This window comes from Lutjanus erythropterus, chromosome 15 (assembly GCF_056507025.1).
Source record: "Lutjanus erythropterus isolate fLutEry1 chromosome 15, fLutEry1.hap2, whole genome shotgun sequence".
In the NCBI taxonomy this organism is placed as follows: domain Eukaryota; kingdom Metazoa; phylum Chordata; class Actinopteri; order Lutjaniformes; family Lutjanidae; genus Lutjanus; species Lutjanus erythropterus.
The window spans coordinates 20885964-20899827 of record NC_139331.1 but is presented as its reverse complement, the minus strand read 5'-3'; the positions used below and the strand labels follow the sequence as shown (position 1 = coordinate 20899827).

The 13864-nt window shown below is 39.7% G+C and overlaps 1 protein-coding gene across 1 annotated transcript in view; it reads right to left on the bottom strand.

The window, feature by feature from the left end:
- LOC146314370 (regulator of G-protein signaling 6-like) overlaps positions 1–11601 on the bottom strand; it is a 130465-nt gene extending 118864 nt beyond the window's left edge. Inside the window, exons 1-2 of the mRNA XM_084737267.1 lie at positions 11519–11601; positions 1526–1910 (exon numbers count right to left, since the gene is read on the bottom strand). Coding sequence (XP_084593393.1) covers positions 1526–1792 — 267 coding nt within the window. The 5' untranslated portion in view covers positions 1793–1910; positions 11519–11601. The remainder of the gene's footprint in view (positions 1–1525; positions 1911–11518) is intronic.
- Between the last annotated feature and the right edge of the window lie 2263 nt (positions 11602–13864).

The window sequence follows — 13864 nt, the reverse complement described above, 5'->3', positions numbered from 1 at the left end:
TTCTGAAAGGTTGGCCAGTAACTACAGTACAGTTTGTGGTTAAATGTGGAAGTTTTTCTACAGCCATGCATCCATTTGTACATTACGAGCAAGGTGATACACCCCGAAACCCAACACCTTAAAAATAAAGCAACACAGCACATTCATACCTGTTAAAGATATCGCAACAATCTGAATTAAAGTGCAATAAAACTACACACAATCTGCTGCGTCAAGATACATGCACAGGCTCAGAAACAGATACAGTCGACTTTCACACTGATTGAAGGCAGACAGACAGAGTAGGCTTCAGTAACCCAGTAATAGTAATAATAAGAACACCAAAATTCCACCATTGCACTACCATGAAATTTCTCTCTCACCATCCCACTAAGGGCAGCTGCTGCACCCCACTTTGGGAAACCCTGTTCTACAGCATGGTCTCCAAAGTGGGTGCTGGAGGACCTGCCAACTAAAGGAACTAATGTCAAAAGGAAAATAGATGAAGCTGATGTGTAAATACATTAAACTTGCATTGTTTCTAATAGCCAGCAGGGGGCGACTTCACTGGTTGCAAAAAGAAATCTGATTGTTTAGAAGTATATTAGAAGGTTATCCTACTTCACACTTGATTTATTACCTCAGTTAACAGTTTCCTAATGAGTTTTAAGGTTTCAATCGCTAGTTCAGGTCTTCTTCAGTATGGCGTGATGTGCATTTTGTGAAATACGCTCCTATTTACAGTACAATAGATGATAGATAAAGCATTCAAATCTAATCAGAATAGAGACATGGCAATGCATATTCCTTTACCGTGGCTACGTCTGCTAATTACTGCACAGTCTATGGATGAAAGGTACTTGGTTTCTGTGTTTTCATGAATATGGAAAGTTTGCTGACCCCCAACAGAATGCTTCGTCTGAAGGAAAAAACTGTCAAACAAGGCAGTAGCACTAAGCTAAGGAGCACAAAATGAAGTGACTGATGAATGTAAATGAATAAATGTATTGAGTCATATCAGCGTGTTTACTGTCTAAAATGTAAGGTAATTTCATGTTTGATCAGGATAAATTCAAACAGTAGTTTAAGTTAAATAATTGACTTCCTTTACTTGAGTAATAATGGTCCTATATTGTACCTTTAATTCTGATATTATCTAATGTAAGTTTTACATCAGTGTCTTAATTTGTTAAAGTAAATTCTTTTAGATATCCATGGTGGCATCTTAAGTTGAAAAGGATACTCATATATGCAGCAAGTACAGGGTGGCATGAGACCCGCAGTGTTTTAGAGAGATACGCAAGGGTGGCATGGTTAAAAAAAAAAAAAAAAAAAAATCTACACAACACTGCCAGTGGGGATTCAAATGCCTCTCTTGAATCTGAAGTACCAACAATAGCAACCAAGTTCTTCAAAAGTAAAACCTTGCACTCAAATATTCACCTTTGTTCCCAGTCTTTAGTTCTCAGCAGCACCGGATCACAAACTTCACAAATCCATCAATAAAACAGACGACGTTAAAACAACATTTTGTTTTCGCTCTTACCTTTCTGTAGACAATCATGTTGGGGGAGTCGTCATCTGGGTCCACGCTGCTCATGGACCTCATGGACAGCAGAGGTCGGGGTGGGGTCATCGAAACACTTTCTTTTGGTTCTTCAGGCCCTTCATCGGTCTCTGTCGCCTCCACAGTGCTCGGCAGCGGCTGCTGCTCTTCCTCCTTCTCCTCCTCCTTCTCCTTCTCCTTCTCCTCCTCCTGCTGCTGCTGCTGCTGCTGCTGCTGCTGCTGCTGCTGCTGAGGTGCCTCAGCCATCACTACAGTCTCCCTTTCGGTCTTCTTCTCCAGCGTCAAGTTATCCTCTCCTCCTTATCTCTGTCAGTTTTTCTCTTCCTCCTCCTTTATGTGCTCTGTCCTCGGTGTCTAGAAGCTGCTGTAGGGAGAGGGAGAGATAAATTAGACAGTACAACTCACCGCTGGGCACCAGTCTCCCATCTCTGTCTTTTTTCTTGTCTTCTGTCAGCAGGCGCAAGATGGATGAAATGAAGGCATCATAAATTCTCCTAGTTTTCTCTGTTATCTTTCCTTTGCAATTCCCCCTCCTCTGCTGTCACATGAGATTGAAGTACCAGGAGAACAGAAGACATCATGTTTAAGTTTTGGTCTTTTCTTTCCTTGCACCTTCTTTCTTTTATACTCACTCATGTCAATAATTTATAAGATACCAGAAGACCATTACAAGCTTGTTTGCCATCATAGATAGTGACATTATGACTTGTACATACTTGTTTTACAAAGAGGATAAAAGAATACACAAATCCCATTTCTAAAAAAGTTGGTACACTGGGTAAAATATAAATAAAAAACAGGATCATGATAACTATAGTACAAAGACAAGATATTTACAGTTCAAACTGATTAACTTCATTGTTTTTTGTAAATATACATTCACTACACTGAATTTGATGCCTGCAACACGATCAACAAAAGCTGGGACATGAGCATGGTTACCACTGTGATACATCGCCTTTTCTTTTAAAAACACTCAGTAAGTATTTGAGAACTGAGGACACTAATTGTATTTTGTGATTCATAATGCATCACATACTTCAATGGGAGACAGATGTGGACTGCAGGCAGGTCAGTCTAGTACCTGAACTCTTTTTCTACAAAGCCACGCTGCTGCAACATATGCAGACTTGTTTTGCCATCATCTTGAAATAAGCCGGGACGTCCTGGAACATATGCTGCCATCCAGATGTCGTCGTACAGAGCATATGACTTTAATCTCTTTTTCATAAGTTTCTTTAATTTTTCTATGTCAAAAACATATGTTTTAACAATATAAATTTGTTTTATTTTAAATTGGGTAAAGGTAGCAAATAAAACCCCTTTTCCCCTCCCTGCACATTAAAGGGACAGTTTACCTCTACATTAAAAACACATATTTTTTTCCTCTTGGCTATAGTGCAATTTCCCATCCAGATAGTATTTGTGGAGATAAAGACTAAATAGATGTCTGCCGTCTGTCTCGACAGCAGTTTCATGTAGTGACTATTTTCCTGAAGTTTCCTGTCCCTGATTGAAACTGCTCACAACATGTTCTGTGGATTATCTTGAGAACCTGGGTCATGATTTCTGGAAAGAGACATTGCTGTTGAGTTTTTCTTAAACGTTCTTGTACAAAACCACTTTGCGCACCACAAGCCAAGGGCCATCTAGTTCCACTATATTTGAGAGAAGGCAGACATCTCTATGTAATATCTCCAAAACTTTTAGGGGTGAACTGTCCCTTTAATCTTCAGTGTTATCTGTGTGTCATTTGGTTGATTGTGAAAAACGAAATTAATTTAGAATATCCTAGACTAAGTAAAGACAAATGCACAAAGAAGGCATAAATTATTCAAATAAATTGCTCACAGAGTGCAAAAACAAAACTGTGTGTATATATTTGATTAAGAAAGCATAAAGAAAGCTCCATGTCATTTCAATATAACATTACAGAGCCATAAGTCACAGAAACACCAGTAGAACAATGCTGTATGCACACACACACACACAACTGCCATCCTATAACTCAGGCCTGCCGGCTCTTTTCTGATGGTCTGAAAGCTGTCAAAATATTGACACCTGAGGACAGATGAGCTGAGACAAACTGAGAAACAGAAGAGGTGCAGAGGAGGAGGGAGAAGAGAAATAACAGAGAAGAGCGCATGTAGAAAAGAGAAGAAATCAAGGACAACAAAAGGCAGGATGCAGGAAGAGGAGAGAAAAGTAAAATAGAAAAATAGATGATGTGAACTGAAAAGACACCCATCCAAACAGACCTGCTTCACCCTCCGACTTCAGACTCTACCTCCTCCATCCCTCCATATCTCTCTCTCCTTGTCAGACTGAACTAGCATCAATGTCTCATCTTATTATGTACATCCTAAACCAGAAGTGGGACCAGTTCTCTCTCCATTTACTCTGTCTTTAATGGAAGAAGAAACTGCCTTTCACTTCCTCATCAAAGCACATTCATCTTCAGTCAGCTGCTTTCCTTAATGGCTGAATACAACACCATGAATGTGCAAAATAAAGTTGTGCTGAAAATCAGAGGAACATTCCTAACTCAATTTAAATGAACTTACTTCCAACTTTGATTGCAAACTACAAAAAAAGATGATAATTATGGCAAGTATCAGCTTTGTAATAGTTTACAAGTTGCAAGGGCTTCTTGCTGTTGCAGTTAAATGTCCACTTTTTACAAAATGGGATAAACAAATTGACCATATTGTCTGTATCTCCATTCATAAAGTTCATATTCTCAACACATAACCCAGAATTTTAATCCATTTTAAATGATTTATCATTGCAATCAACATCTCTTTGTGCAAAAAAGAAAAAGCTGAGCACCTCACAATGATTCAGATTCTCTGGCAATCTGCTTTATCTCAGGAAATAAAGTTATTTGAAGATGGAATTATGGGTTTTGCGGCACAGTTGTGATTGAAGGCTGAGCTGAAGTCCAGTTAAACTGGCTAAATTTTTAATAAAAACCTAAAATCTCCCTCTCTAACCTCTCACATGGGGCCTGCTCTCTTTTTTTCTGGGCAAGATGAAGTAAAGTCAATACTTAAAAGAAGATCAACAAACTCACAGTGAAATTCTCTGCAAATGTGGAGAAAAGAAGCCTCTGCATGCTCATGTCCAGTGCAAATGTTTAGAGCTACATCCTGGACGTCATCAGGCAAATGTTTGCCAAAGGGCATCCCAGAGCACTTAATGACATCAAATAGAGCACACCTGTGCCTTGTCATGTGAGTGCTCATGGAAAATGTAGTTCACATTTGTAGTTTCCAAGTCCAAATACATCTATTCCAGAAATACAACAGATAACATATCTAAAAAAAAGAACATAAAAGATATAAAACAACAAGGCAGCAAGAAAAAGATATAAAATAGAGTTTAAACAATCAAGAAATTCATCATAGAGTGAAGTAACTCCCTTGAATATGGCAGTAAACTCTGTGTATATTATTATGCTCATAACCAAATCTACGTTTAAATCAGCTGGATGTAAAGGAGCCTGTATGCATCCAATAAAACTCTCTGTCTTTGTGGCAAGTAAGCCACTGGGGCACACTCTGCATATTGAGCCCCCAGCAGCTGTAATGTGATCAAACACATATTAATTAAGGAATATACACCATGTAAGCACAACATCAGCTGAACTAACAAAGGTCTCAAAGCTGCATTTTGACAACGGGCCTCGAAATTCCCATACTCCAAACACTAAGCCACTATTGATCATCCAAACCAATTATTGCATTGTTAAACTGGGGCACTGGGGGCCTCTGGGGGCCTGGGGCCCCGAGGCAATCCATGCACAAGCCTTGAAGTGACAAGCAGTAGGAAAATAAGGGTCAGCACATGCACTTTTTTGTTCACCGATCCTTTGTTTCAAATGAATAATCCGACCTTTGGAGAAATACTGTATGTTTAGTCTTTACCAGAGAATGATGGGAAGACTGAGACCACTCTCATCCCTGTGTGGAAATATAAAGCTACAGGCTCTGAATAGCTGGGCAAAAAAATAACTGAAACACAAAATATTTTAACACTTTTCAATAGTTTGTGTTTTTCTAAGTAGCATTAGGTGGTATATTGTAGACAAAACATGCACCTTGTGGCAAATTATTACCTTAGAGAATGTTTTTTTAGTACAGTTTTAAAGGCATTGGAGAAGCTGAGCATAGCAGTTCCTTTGTAAACAACTGTAAACCAAAAACTAGTTCCTACAAGCTAAGTGAATTTTAAAAGGTGCAGGTCTATATTTAGAACACATGTAAAATTCAAATACTTTGCACTAACATGTCGAGATGTGGACCTGAATCAGTCAACAACACTATTAAAAGCCCATATATTTTGGTTTTCAGCTGAAAAAAAAATGGTTTGGGGGTTTAGTTACTCCTTAAGAAACATAACGGCTTCAAAATTCATAAGTGGAGTATTTTTTCTCTTACTGTAAGCTTGATGTAACCACAGGCGTACACCTTATCACAGTAAATCTACATACTACAGTGTTAATATTTGAGTTTAGACTGAATGCACATGACAAAATCAATATTGAACTTTTGGATGGCTGCAAACACAATGTGCTCCAGTTTTCAGTTTGAACTTCTGATGCTGGCGGGCTGTAAACTCTAAGTAGAGCGTTGCTTGTTTCTGTGTGAATGCAGATTGCCTATGTATGTGTGTGTGTGTGTGTTTGCTATTGGCACAGGCATTTAGCTCCATGTCAACTGGCTCTTTAGATCAATACTCTCTCATCAGCCAGCTGTTTGCGAGAGAACATATAAACACAGAGTGTGTACGCTTGAGCCTCAAAGGGCTGCTGCGTGTGAAGAAAAGAACATGCAGCATGTGCTTGGAAATCCAAATGGGATAAGAAATGAATGCAATTTCTGAATCAATGGCTCTCAACCTGCTGTCTTCATTAGTGGCATACCATCTGCTTAACAGGTATTCCAAGCCTGCAGCGTATAGAAAGACATGATCTGTTTCCCAGTGATGCTCAAGTTCACAGTCCTGCTCCTGAAACCACATGCAGACCTGCTGGCCTGTGATCAATACCTAAACATTCGCTCTGACTCTTGATTTTGCATATAAATGAAATGTTCGGGTTGAATATGCTCGTCTGATCAGCCTGGATCACACAGAGATTTAGTGTTTCAGAGGGACGTCTCATCCCCTCCGTTTGAGACGCTGTAGTCGCCCTAATTGCTTTAAAGACGTTCCGGTGTCGGGCGTGGTCACCTTGAGAGAAAAAGGCAAACACATTTGAGGTAAAATCTAATCTCTTTTCTATAATTAGATGAAGACGAGGATGGATAAAGATCTCACATGTTTACTGATGCTGAATGGTGAACAGAAGCAAGACACCCAGACTGAACAAGTGGTACTTTTTATATCATTTATATTTTATATCATTTGTGATGCTTTTGCATAGATTGCATGTGTCTATTTGTAGCAGTCGTTTGTCTCTTTAGAGTTGCTAAATGTCTCTTTGTAGTTTTGTGTCTCTTTGAAGTCATTTTGCTTCTCTTTGATATCATTTTGAGCCTTTTCTTGGGTTATTTTATGTCTCTTTCATCGTTTTGCATATCATTGTAGTCATTTTGTCATTGTTTGTAGAAGCTCTCTGTCTATCTGTAGTAGTTTTGTGTCTCTTTGTAGTTGCTAAATGTCTCTTTGCAGCTGTTTTATGTCTATTTTCTTGTCTTTTCTTGTCTTGTCTTCTTGTCTATTGTCTAATTTTGTGTATCTTTGTAGTTGTTTTATCTCTCTCTTTGAACATTTTATGTATCTTTGTGGTCATGGTTCATTTTACGTTTGCAGTAGCTCTGTGTCTATTTGTAGTAATTTTGTAACTCTTTGCTAAATATCTCTTTGTACTGTGTCTCTTTGAAGTCATTCTGCTTTTATTTTTCATTGCTTTGCATCTGTTTGTAGTCACATTGCATGTCTTTGTTTTATGTCTGTCTCTTTGCAGTTGTTTTGTGTGTCTTTGTAGTTTTTCTCTTGAAGTTGGTTTGCTTCTGTTTATAGTCATTTTCTGTCTCTTTGTGGTCATTGTATGCCTCCCTGTGGCTCTTTTGCATATCTCTGTAGCCACTTTTCATTTGTTTGTAGCACCTCTCTGTCTTTTTGTTTTGTGCCCTTTGTTGTTTTCAAATGTCTCTTTGTAGTGGTTTCGCATCTCTCTGAAATAATTTTGGGTTTAGTTGGGTTAGTCTCCCTAGTTGTTTTATATCTTTGTGTTTGTTTATTTGTAGCCATTTTGTGTCTCTTTGAAGTCATTTTGCTTCCCTTTGTAATCGTTTTGCATTTGTGGTCTTTTTATGTCTGTTTGTCTACCAGTCATATGTCTCTTTTAGTTGCTTTGTTTTTCCCTGTCTATGTTTTGTGTCTCTTTCAGAGACATTTTGCAGGTGACCCCTGGGGTTTCTGGGCCTGTGCCCAGCTGGCCCATTTAGTAATCCATCCATGGACACTCCAAGATTAATGAAGGGAATGTAAAATGCAAGAAGAAATTAAGTAATAATAAAGTATTGACTTTATGACAAAATCAAAGGATTCTGGACATTTTTTGACATAATATACCAGCTCCTCAACAGGAGACTCCAGGAAAGAGTCACCTTTCACAGAAAATGGTTACCATAAACTGATTAAGGCTCCTATTTCAACATGGCACTTTTATTTTTCCTTTCCTCATATTAAGCGACTATAACTCTGTCGGCTCTCTGTTGTACTGTTGGCTCTCATTTGTTATATTGCCTCCAGGGTCCTGCTCTTTTGCTTTGTCTGTCAAAGGTCTTTGTAAATGCTGTTTTTAAAGGTGCTATATAAATAAGGTTGTTATGAGTATTATTATTATTATTATTTTATTATTATCAGTGTGCTGCTACAGTCACAGTCCAAACTTTTAAACAGGTAAGATGCATCAGTTACACAGCACAAATCAAGCACTGACATAGAAACACATAAAGCAGATTACGAGGCCACACAGACTGATGAAGGTTGAAACATTTGTCCTTGTTACTCGTGGTGACCCTTCACTATACTGCTCTGAAACATTTTATCCAGAAATAACCTGCAAGACTCGAAGATTTAGAAAATCAGGTGATGAGTGAAAGAAAAACATGACATTTATTTTTGTGACTGTCTCTCATTATTATTCTAAATGAACCTGATTGCACCTTGAGCTTCTTTCTTCTCGTCACATGCTGTGATGACAGGAAGTAGACGCAGAGTGAGACTTCTCGCTGTCTCTTAAGTCTCTGTTATCATTTTCCCCGTGGACTCGCCACAGTGCTACACACACACACACACACACACACACACACACACACACACACACACACACACACACACACAGTTTTCTCCTCACCACCCATCTTCTACGCCCCAGGCGAGACTGGATGAGGATGTCTGGATGTTTTACACTGTGGGACAGCTGTAAAATAAAGGACGCCATCAATCCAGCGGCCTGCCATCTTTATGTACGGGGAGGATAATGATAAAGGTTCTGTTGCTGAAAAGAAACAACCAAATTGATGTGATGCTTCTGGTTTCAGGCTTCCCACATGATGTTGGGACCTGGCTGCAGAGATTTGCTCCCATCCAGCCACAAGAGCGTCAATGGGATCCAACGCTCATGTTGAGTGAAATAATCTTGGCTCACAGTCAGAGTCTGAGTCCATCTCAGAAGTGTTGGATTGGGTTGAACTCAGGGCTCTGTGCAGGCCAGTCAGGTTCTTTCACACCCAAACTGTGAAAAGCAGTTCTTTATGGTTTTCAACTCTTTGTGAGCTCTATTCAATTCACTAACTTTATTCAATATACACTTAATATCACTGTACAGAATGATGGAGCATTGTGAGTTCCCAGAGAGGAACAGTGTGAAGGATTTAGTGGCATCTAGCAGTGACGAACACCTCATCTCCCCCTCCTGCTCCCCTCCTCATCCCAACTTGTTAAATACAACAATACAGCAGCACAAGGTAAAACACTGTAAACGTCCAATTTCAGCCATTAACAGGTACCATGTGCTTCTGTATGAGTCACGGAGGGGCAGTGACAAAACCAGGGGAGAATGAGAACACGCTTGGACAGTCCCTCTCTAGCGTCAGTGTTTGGTTTGTCCATTCTGGGCTTCTGTAGAAACATGGCAGTGCAACATGGCACCCTCTGTGGAAGAGGACTGGGCCCTCTGTAGATATAAACGACTCATTCTAAGGTAACGAAAACACATTGCTTATTTTCTAATGATGAAAACATGCGTGTGAACGTTATATTCAGGTGTGATTTTTCAAAAAAATCGGGGCGTTTTTGAAAGAATAATTAGGAACTTTCATAAAACAATTTCAAACATGAACTTAAACCACTGAATTAAATTATTTTTTAAATAAATGTTTGACCTTTTTTTGTTGTGTACATAGTTTTAAACGGCAATTGAACATGCCAGAATTACAGTAAATTCTCTTGTCAGTAACATGGATGGCACCACTCAACCAGGCATACGGGAACTTTTATATCTAATAGAAAATATTGTCAAAATGCAACAGCAGAACATGCTGTCAACATAAAAATAAACAGTCTACAGTAACAGTCTACTTTGTTGACTTCAGTCTTCTTTTTCTGCTTTCCTGTAGAGGGGTCATTGCAGCGTGCCATTGTTCTTTCACCCACATCTCTACAAATTTCTGGGCAGAGAAGGAGGAAAACTATTCTACTGACAGTGACAGTCCATCTGTGATTTTGTTGTTGTTTGCACTGTAGATTATTCTCATGTTGCAAAGATGTTTTTAGTATTTTTTGATGAAGTAGCATTAATCACTATCAGTTTTGTCCCCACCAGGAATAAAAAATATTCCACCAGAGACAGGGATATATAGATCCCACCCAGCAAATCACCCCCAGATAATATTCAATTTCTGCAGTATTCTATCAATAAAACCCTGTAAATCTTATGCACTGGACCTTTAACTCGAATTTAGGGAGCTCAGCCACAAACCACGAAAGACAGACCAAAACCAGGACCGCATAAAAGTAAGTAAGCAGGCGTGTCCTGATACTTCTGGGCACAAAATCTGAGTTCAATCAGACAGAACAGGACATGACAGCCCATACTGTAAATACAACCAGGCCACATATTACTATCCAATATAATTTAATCCCAACAATCTTCAACATCAAATCTCCAACATGATGCAAGTTTGTAGAGTTTTGGTTTGAGGGATGGTGGTGATACACATCTACATGAGAACAAAGATGTATACAGTATATATCACGCTGTCTCCAACAGCTGTCTGTGGTCTGTACATCCTCACAGGACCGCTCCTCTCCCCAAACACACACTGCCAGCAGCGCTGCAGCCTAATTTAGACTCTCTGATACACACACACACACACACACACACACACACACACACACACACACACACACACACTGCCTCTCTCTCTCTTTCTTTCTCTCTCTCTCTCTCTCTCTCTCACACACACACACACACACACACATACAGTAGCTACATACTCTCACTTGTGGTCGCAGACAGTAGCATGTTTTCACACCACACCACAACGTGTGTCCCTCACACATATTTTCGCGCACACCCTTAATTGATGTACAGTAGACACACACACTTAGACACACACACACACACACACACACACAAACACAAACACTGACACACTCATTTCAAACGCAGTGTCACTTAACTTACCGGCTCAATCAAACACAGGTGGGATTAACACACACACACACACACACACACACACACACACACATGCATCTCCGTCACATACAGGAGTGTAACAACATCCAACATCCAGCAGCAGCTCAGCACATCGCAGCACTGACAGTGTTCACACTATGGACAGCGTTATTAAAGCCTCTTCTTTTAGACATGTCCTGAAAGCTGCATTTGTTCTTCATCCCCTCTTTCTCTTCACCCTCTCCATCCCTCCTTCCCCTCCTCCTCCTCCTCCTCCTTACCTCAGCGCTGCCTCCTTCTTGTTCTTACGGTTTGAGCTCCGGAGCCAAAAAGCGGCTTCACCGAGTCCGACCCACCGGAGAGCTGCACAGACACAGAGAGAGAGAGAGAGAGAGAGAGAGAGAGAGAGAGAGAGAGAGAGAGAGAGAGAGAGAGAGAGAGAGAGAGAGAGAGAGAGAGAGAGAGAGAGAGAGAGAGAGAGAGAGAGAGAGAGAGAGAGAGAGAGAGAGAGAGAGAGAGAGAGAGAGAGAGAGAGAGAGAGAGAGAGAGAGAGAGAGAGAGAGAGAGAGAGAGAGAGAGAGAGATCAGAAGCAGCTGCTGCTCTCTCCACCACTAATATGCAGTGGTTCCTGGTTTGTGTGTATGCGTGTGAGTGTTGGCACTTGCATTACTGAAAATGTGAGGACAGAAGTCAGTTTACACTCTCAGATTATGGAACGAGTGTCACCATGGTCAGATACACATTTTCCGATGGACCTCTATCAAAAATGGGATGTAAGTACAAATACTTCGTTACTGTACTAAAGTAGATTTCAGAAAAAGACGGTTTCTTGGTGTATCCATCACTACCCATCACGCATGACAGACGTAAGAACACAAAAATAACATACAAAAGACAAAGATGATATAAAGGACGTAACAAGACAAAAACGACTTGAGAAGATGAAAATGACGTAAAAGACGTAATAAGATGGAAGCAATGTAACAAAGCAAGAACTGCGTGAAAAGATAAAAAAAACAATGTAAAAGATGTAACGACAAAACAGACTTAGTTAGCTTTGCACAGAAACAGCTGGCAGAAATGTCCTTCAGAGGACCCCAAAACCCCAAAATCAAAAAATATATTTTCCACCTGGCCTGTAGTGCTGTTTATCCATCTAGATTATTTTGGACTGAGTTGCAGAGTTGTGGAGATATTGGCTGTAGAGGTGTCTGCCATCTCTCCAGTATAATGGGACTGAATGGCACTCAGCTTGTAGAGCACAAAAAAAAAAAAAAAAAGAAAGAAAAAAGAAAAAGTATTGCAAAATTCAAAACCAGTGTCTCCTTCCAAAAGTCGTGACTCAGTTAGTCAAGATAATCCACAAACCATTCATATACAAACTACTTTCTTTCCATTAGAAAGAAAGTAGTACCAGTAGACTGCAGAAAGACAATTGGTCTGTGGATTATGGACAAACAAGGTCATGATTTTTAAAAAGACATTGCTGCCCAAATCAAATCTGAGAGGTCATAAGAAAATTAAGCGGACAAAAGAAAAAGAATATCTGCTGTTTTCTCCGACTTATATTTTATTTTCACCTCTTTAGATCTAAAAAATATTCAAACTAAACAATCTCAGACAGAAAAATCACTCTTATATTAAGATGATTAGCCTCAGTCATAGTCTGTGACAAGTAATAATCAGTAATACTAGATGTGAGCTGTGAGGAACTATGATTATTTGACAGCTGTCCAATCATAAACCGGCAGCTCAAACAATCTGTTTGAGTGTGTTCAAGTGTGTTTATCTGACCTCTGTCACTGTGTCCACTTCTGCTGGGATGTAACTAGATGTGATTCTCAACACAGAATATTGCACTCTCACTGTCTTATCGTGCACTTTTCCCAACAAAGATTGAACTGACAGAAGATGAGGTAACTGTGTTATTACTTTACATCATGTTTTGGTCCTGGTCTCTGCTTTATTTAGGATGCTTCCTACTGCAGGTGAGAATAATGACTTGTCTGGCAGCCCTCAGGCAAACGCCGCAGGTGTCACTGAATTTATTTCCTGTTAACAGGCAGCCTTTGTCAGGGTCACAGATAATTCTGATTTTTAATATTGAAAGTTTTATCTGGCATCCAAAAGCTCCCAGGTTCTGTTCCAACACAGCCAGTATCAAACTGAATTTAATGCTGCACGGATGGGAAGATGTCCTGTCCATATTTTTTTAGAGCATGGTGATGAAACATACATAAATGAATGAACAGTCAGGACTATGCTCCTGCAGTGTTTTGCAGTCAGTGAATGAAAACCAGTTTGGAGAAGCAGCAGGAATCCTGGTGTAGGAAGCTAAGCAGTAAACTACTGTTTGTTGTTGGCATCTAAAAAATCAGTTTAAAGGTCCACTATATTTAGAATATTTTCACCTCTTTTCCTTGCAGTCTGACAGCCCTTTGCAATGGGAAACTAAAGTTATATTGTTCATTAAAGTGAGCTATTTCCACCACCACACTACCACTGCCTCGATCAGTTCAGTGTTTCAAAGGGCTAGTTCGAATTCACCAAAGTCAAACAACAATGGTAGACCAGCAACTACTGTGTTCTGAGATAAAATTACATTTTTTCTCCCCCAAAGAGTCTG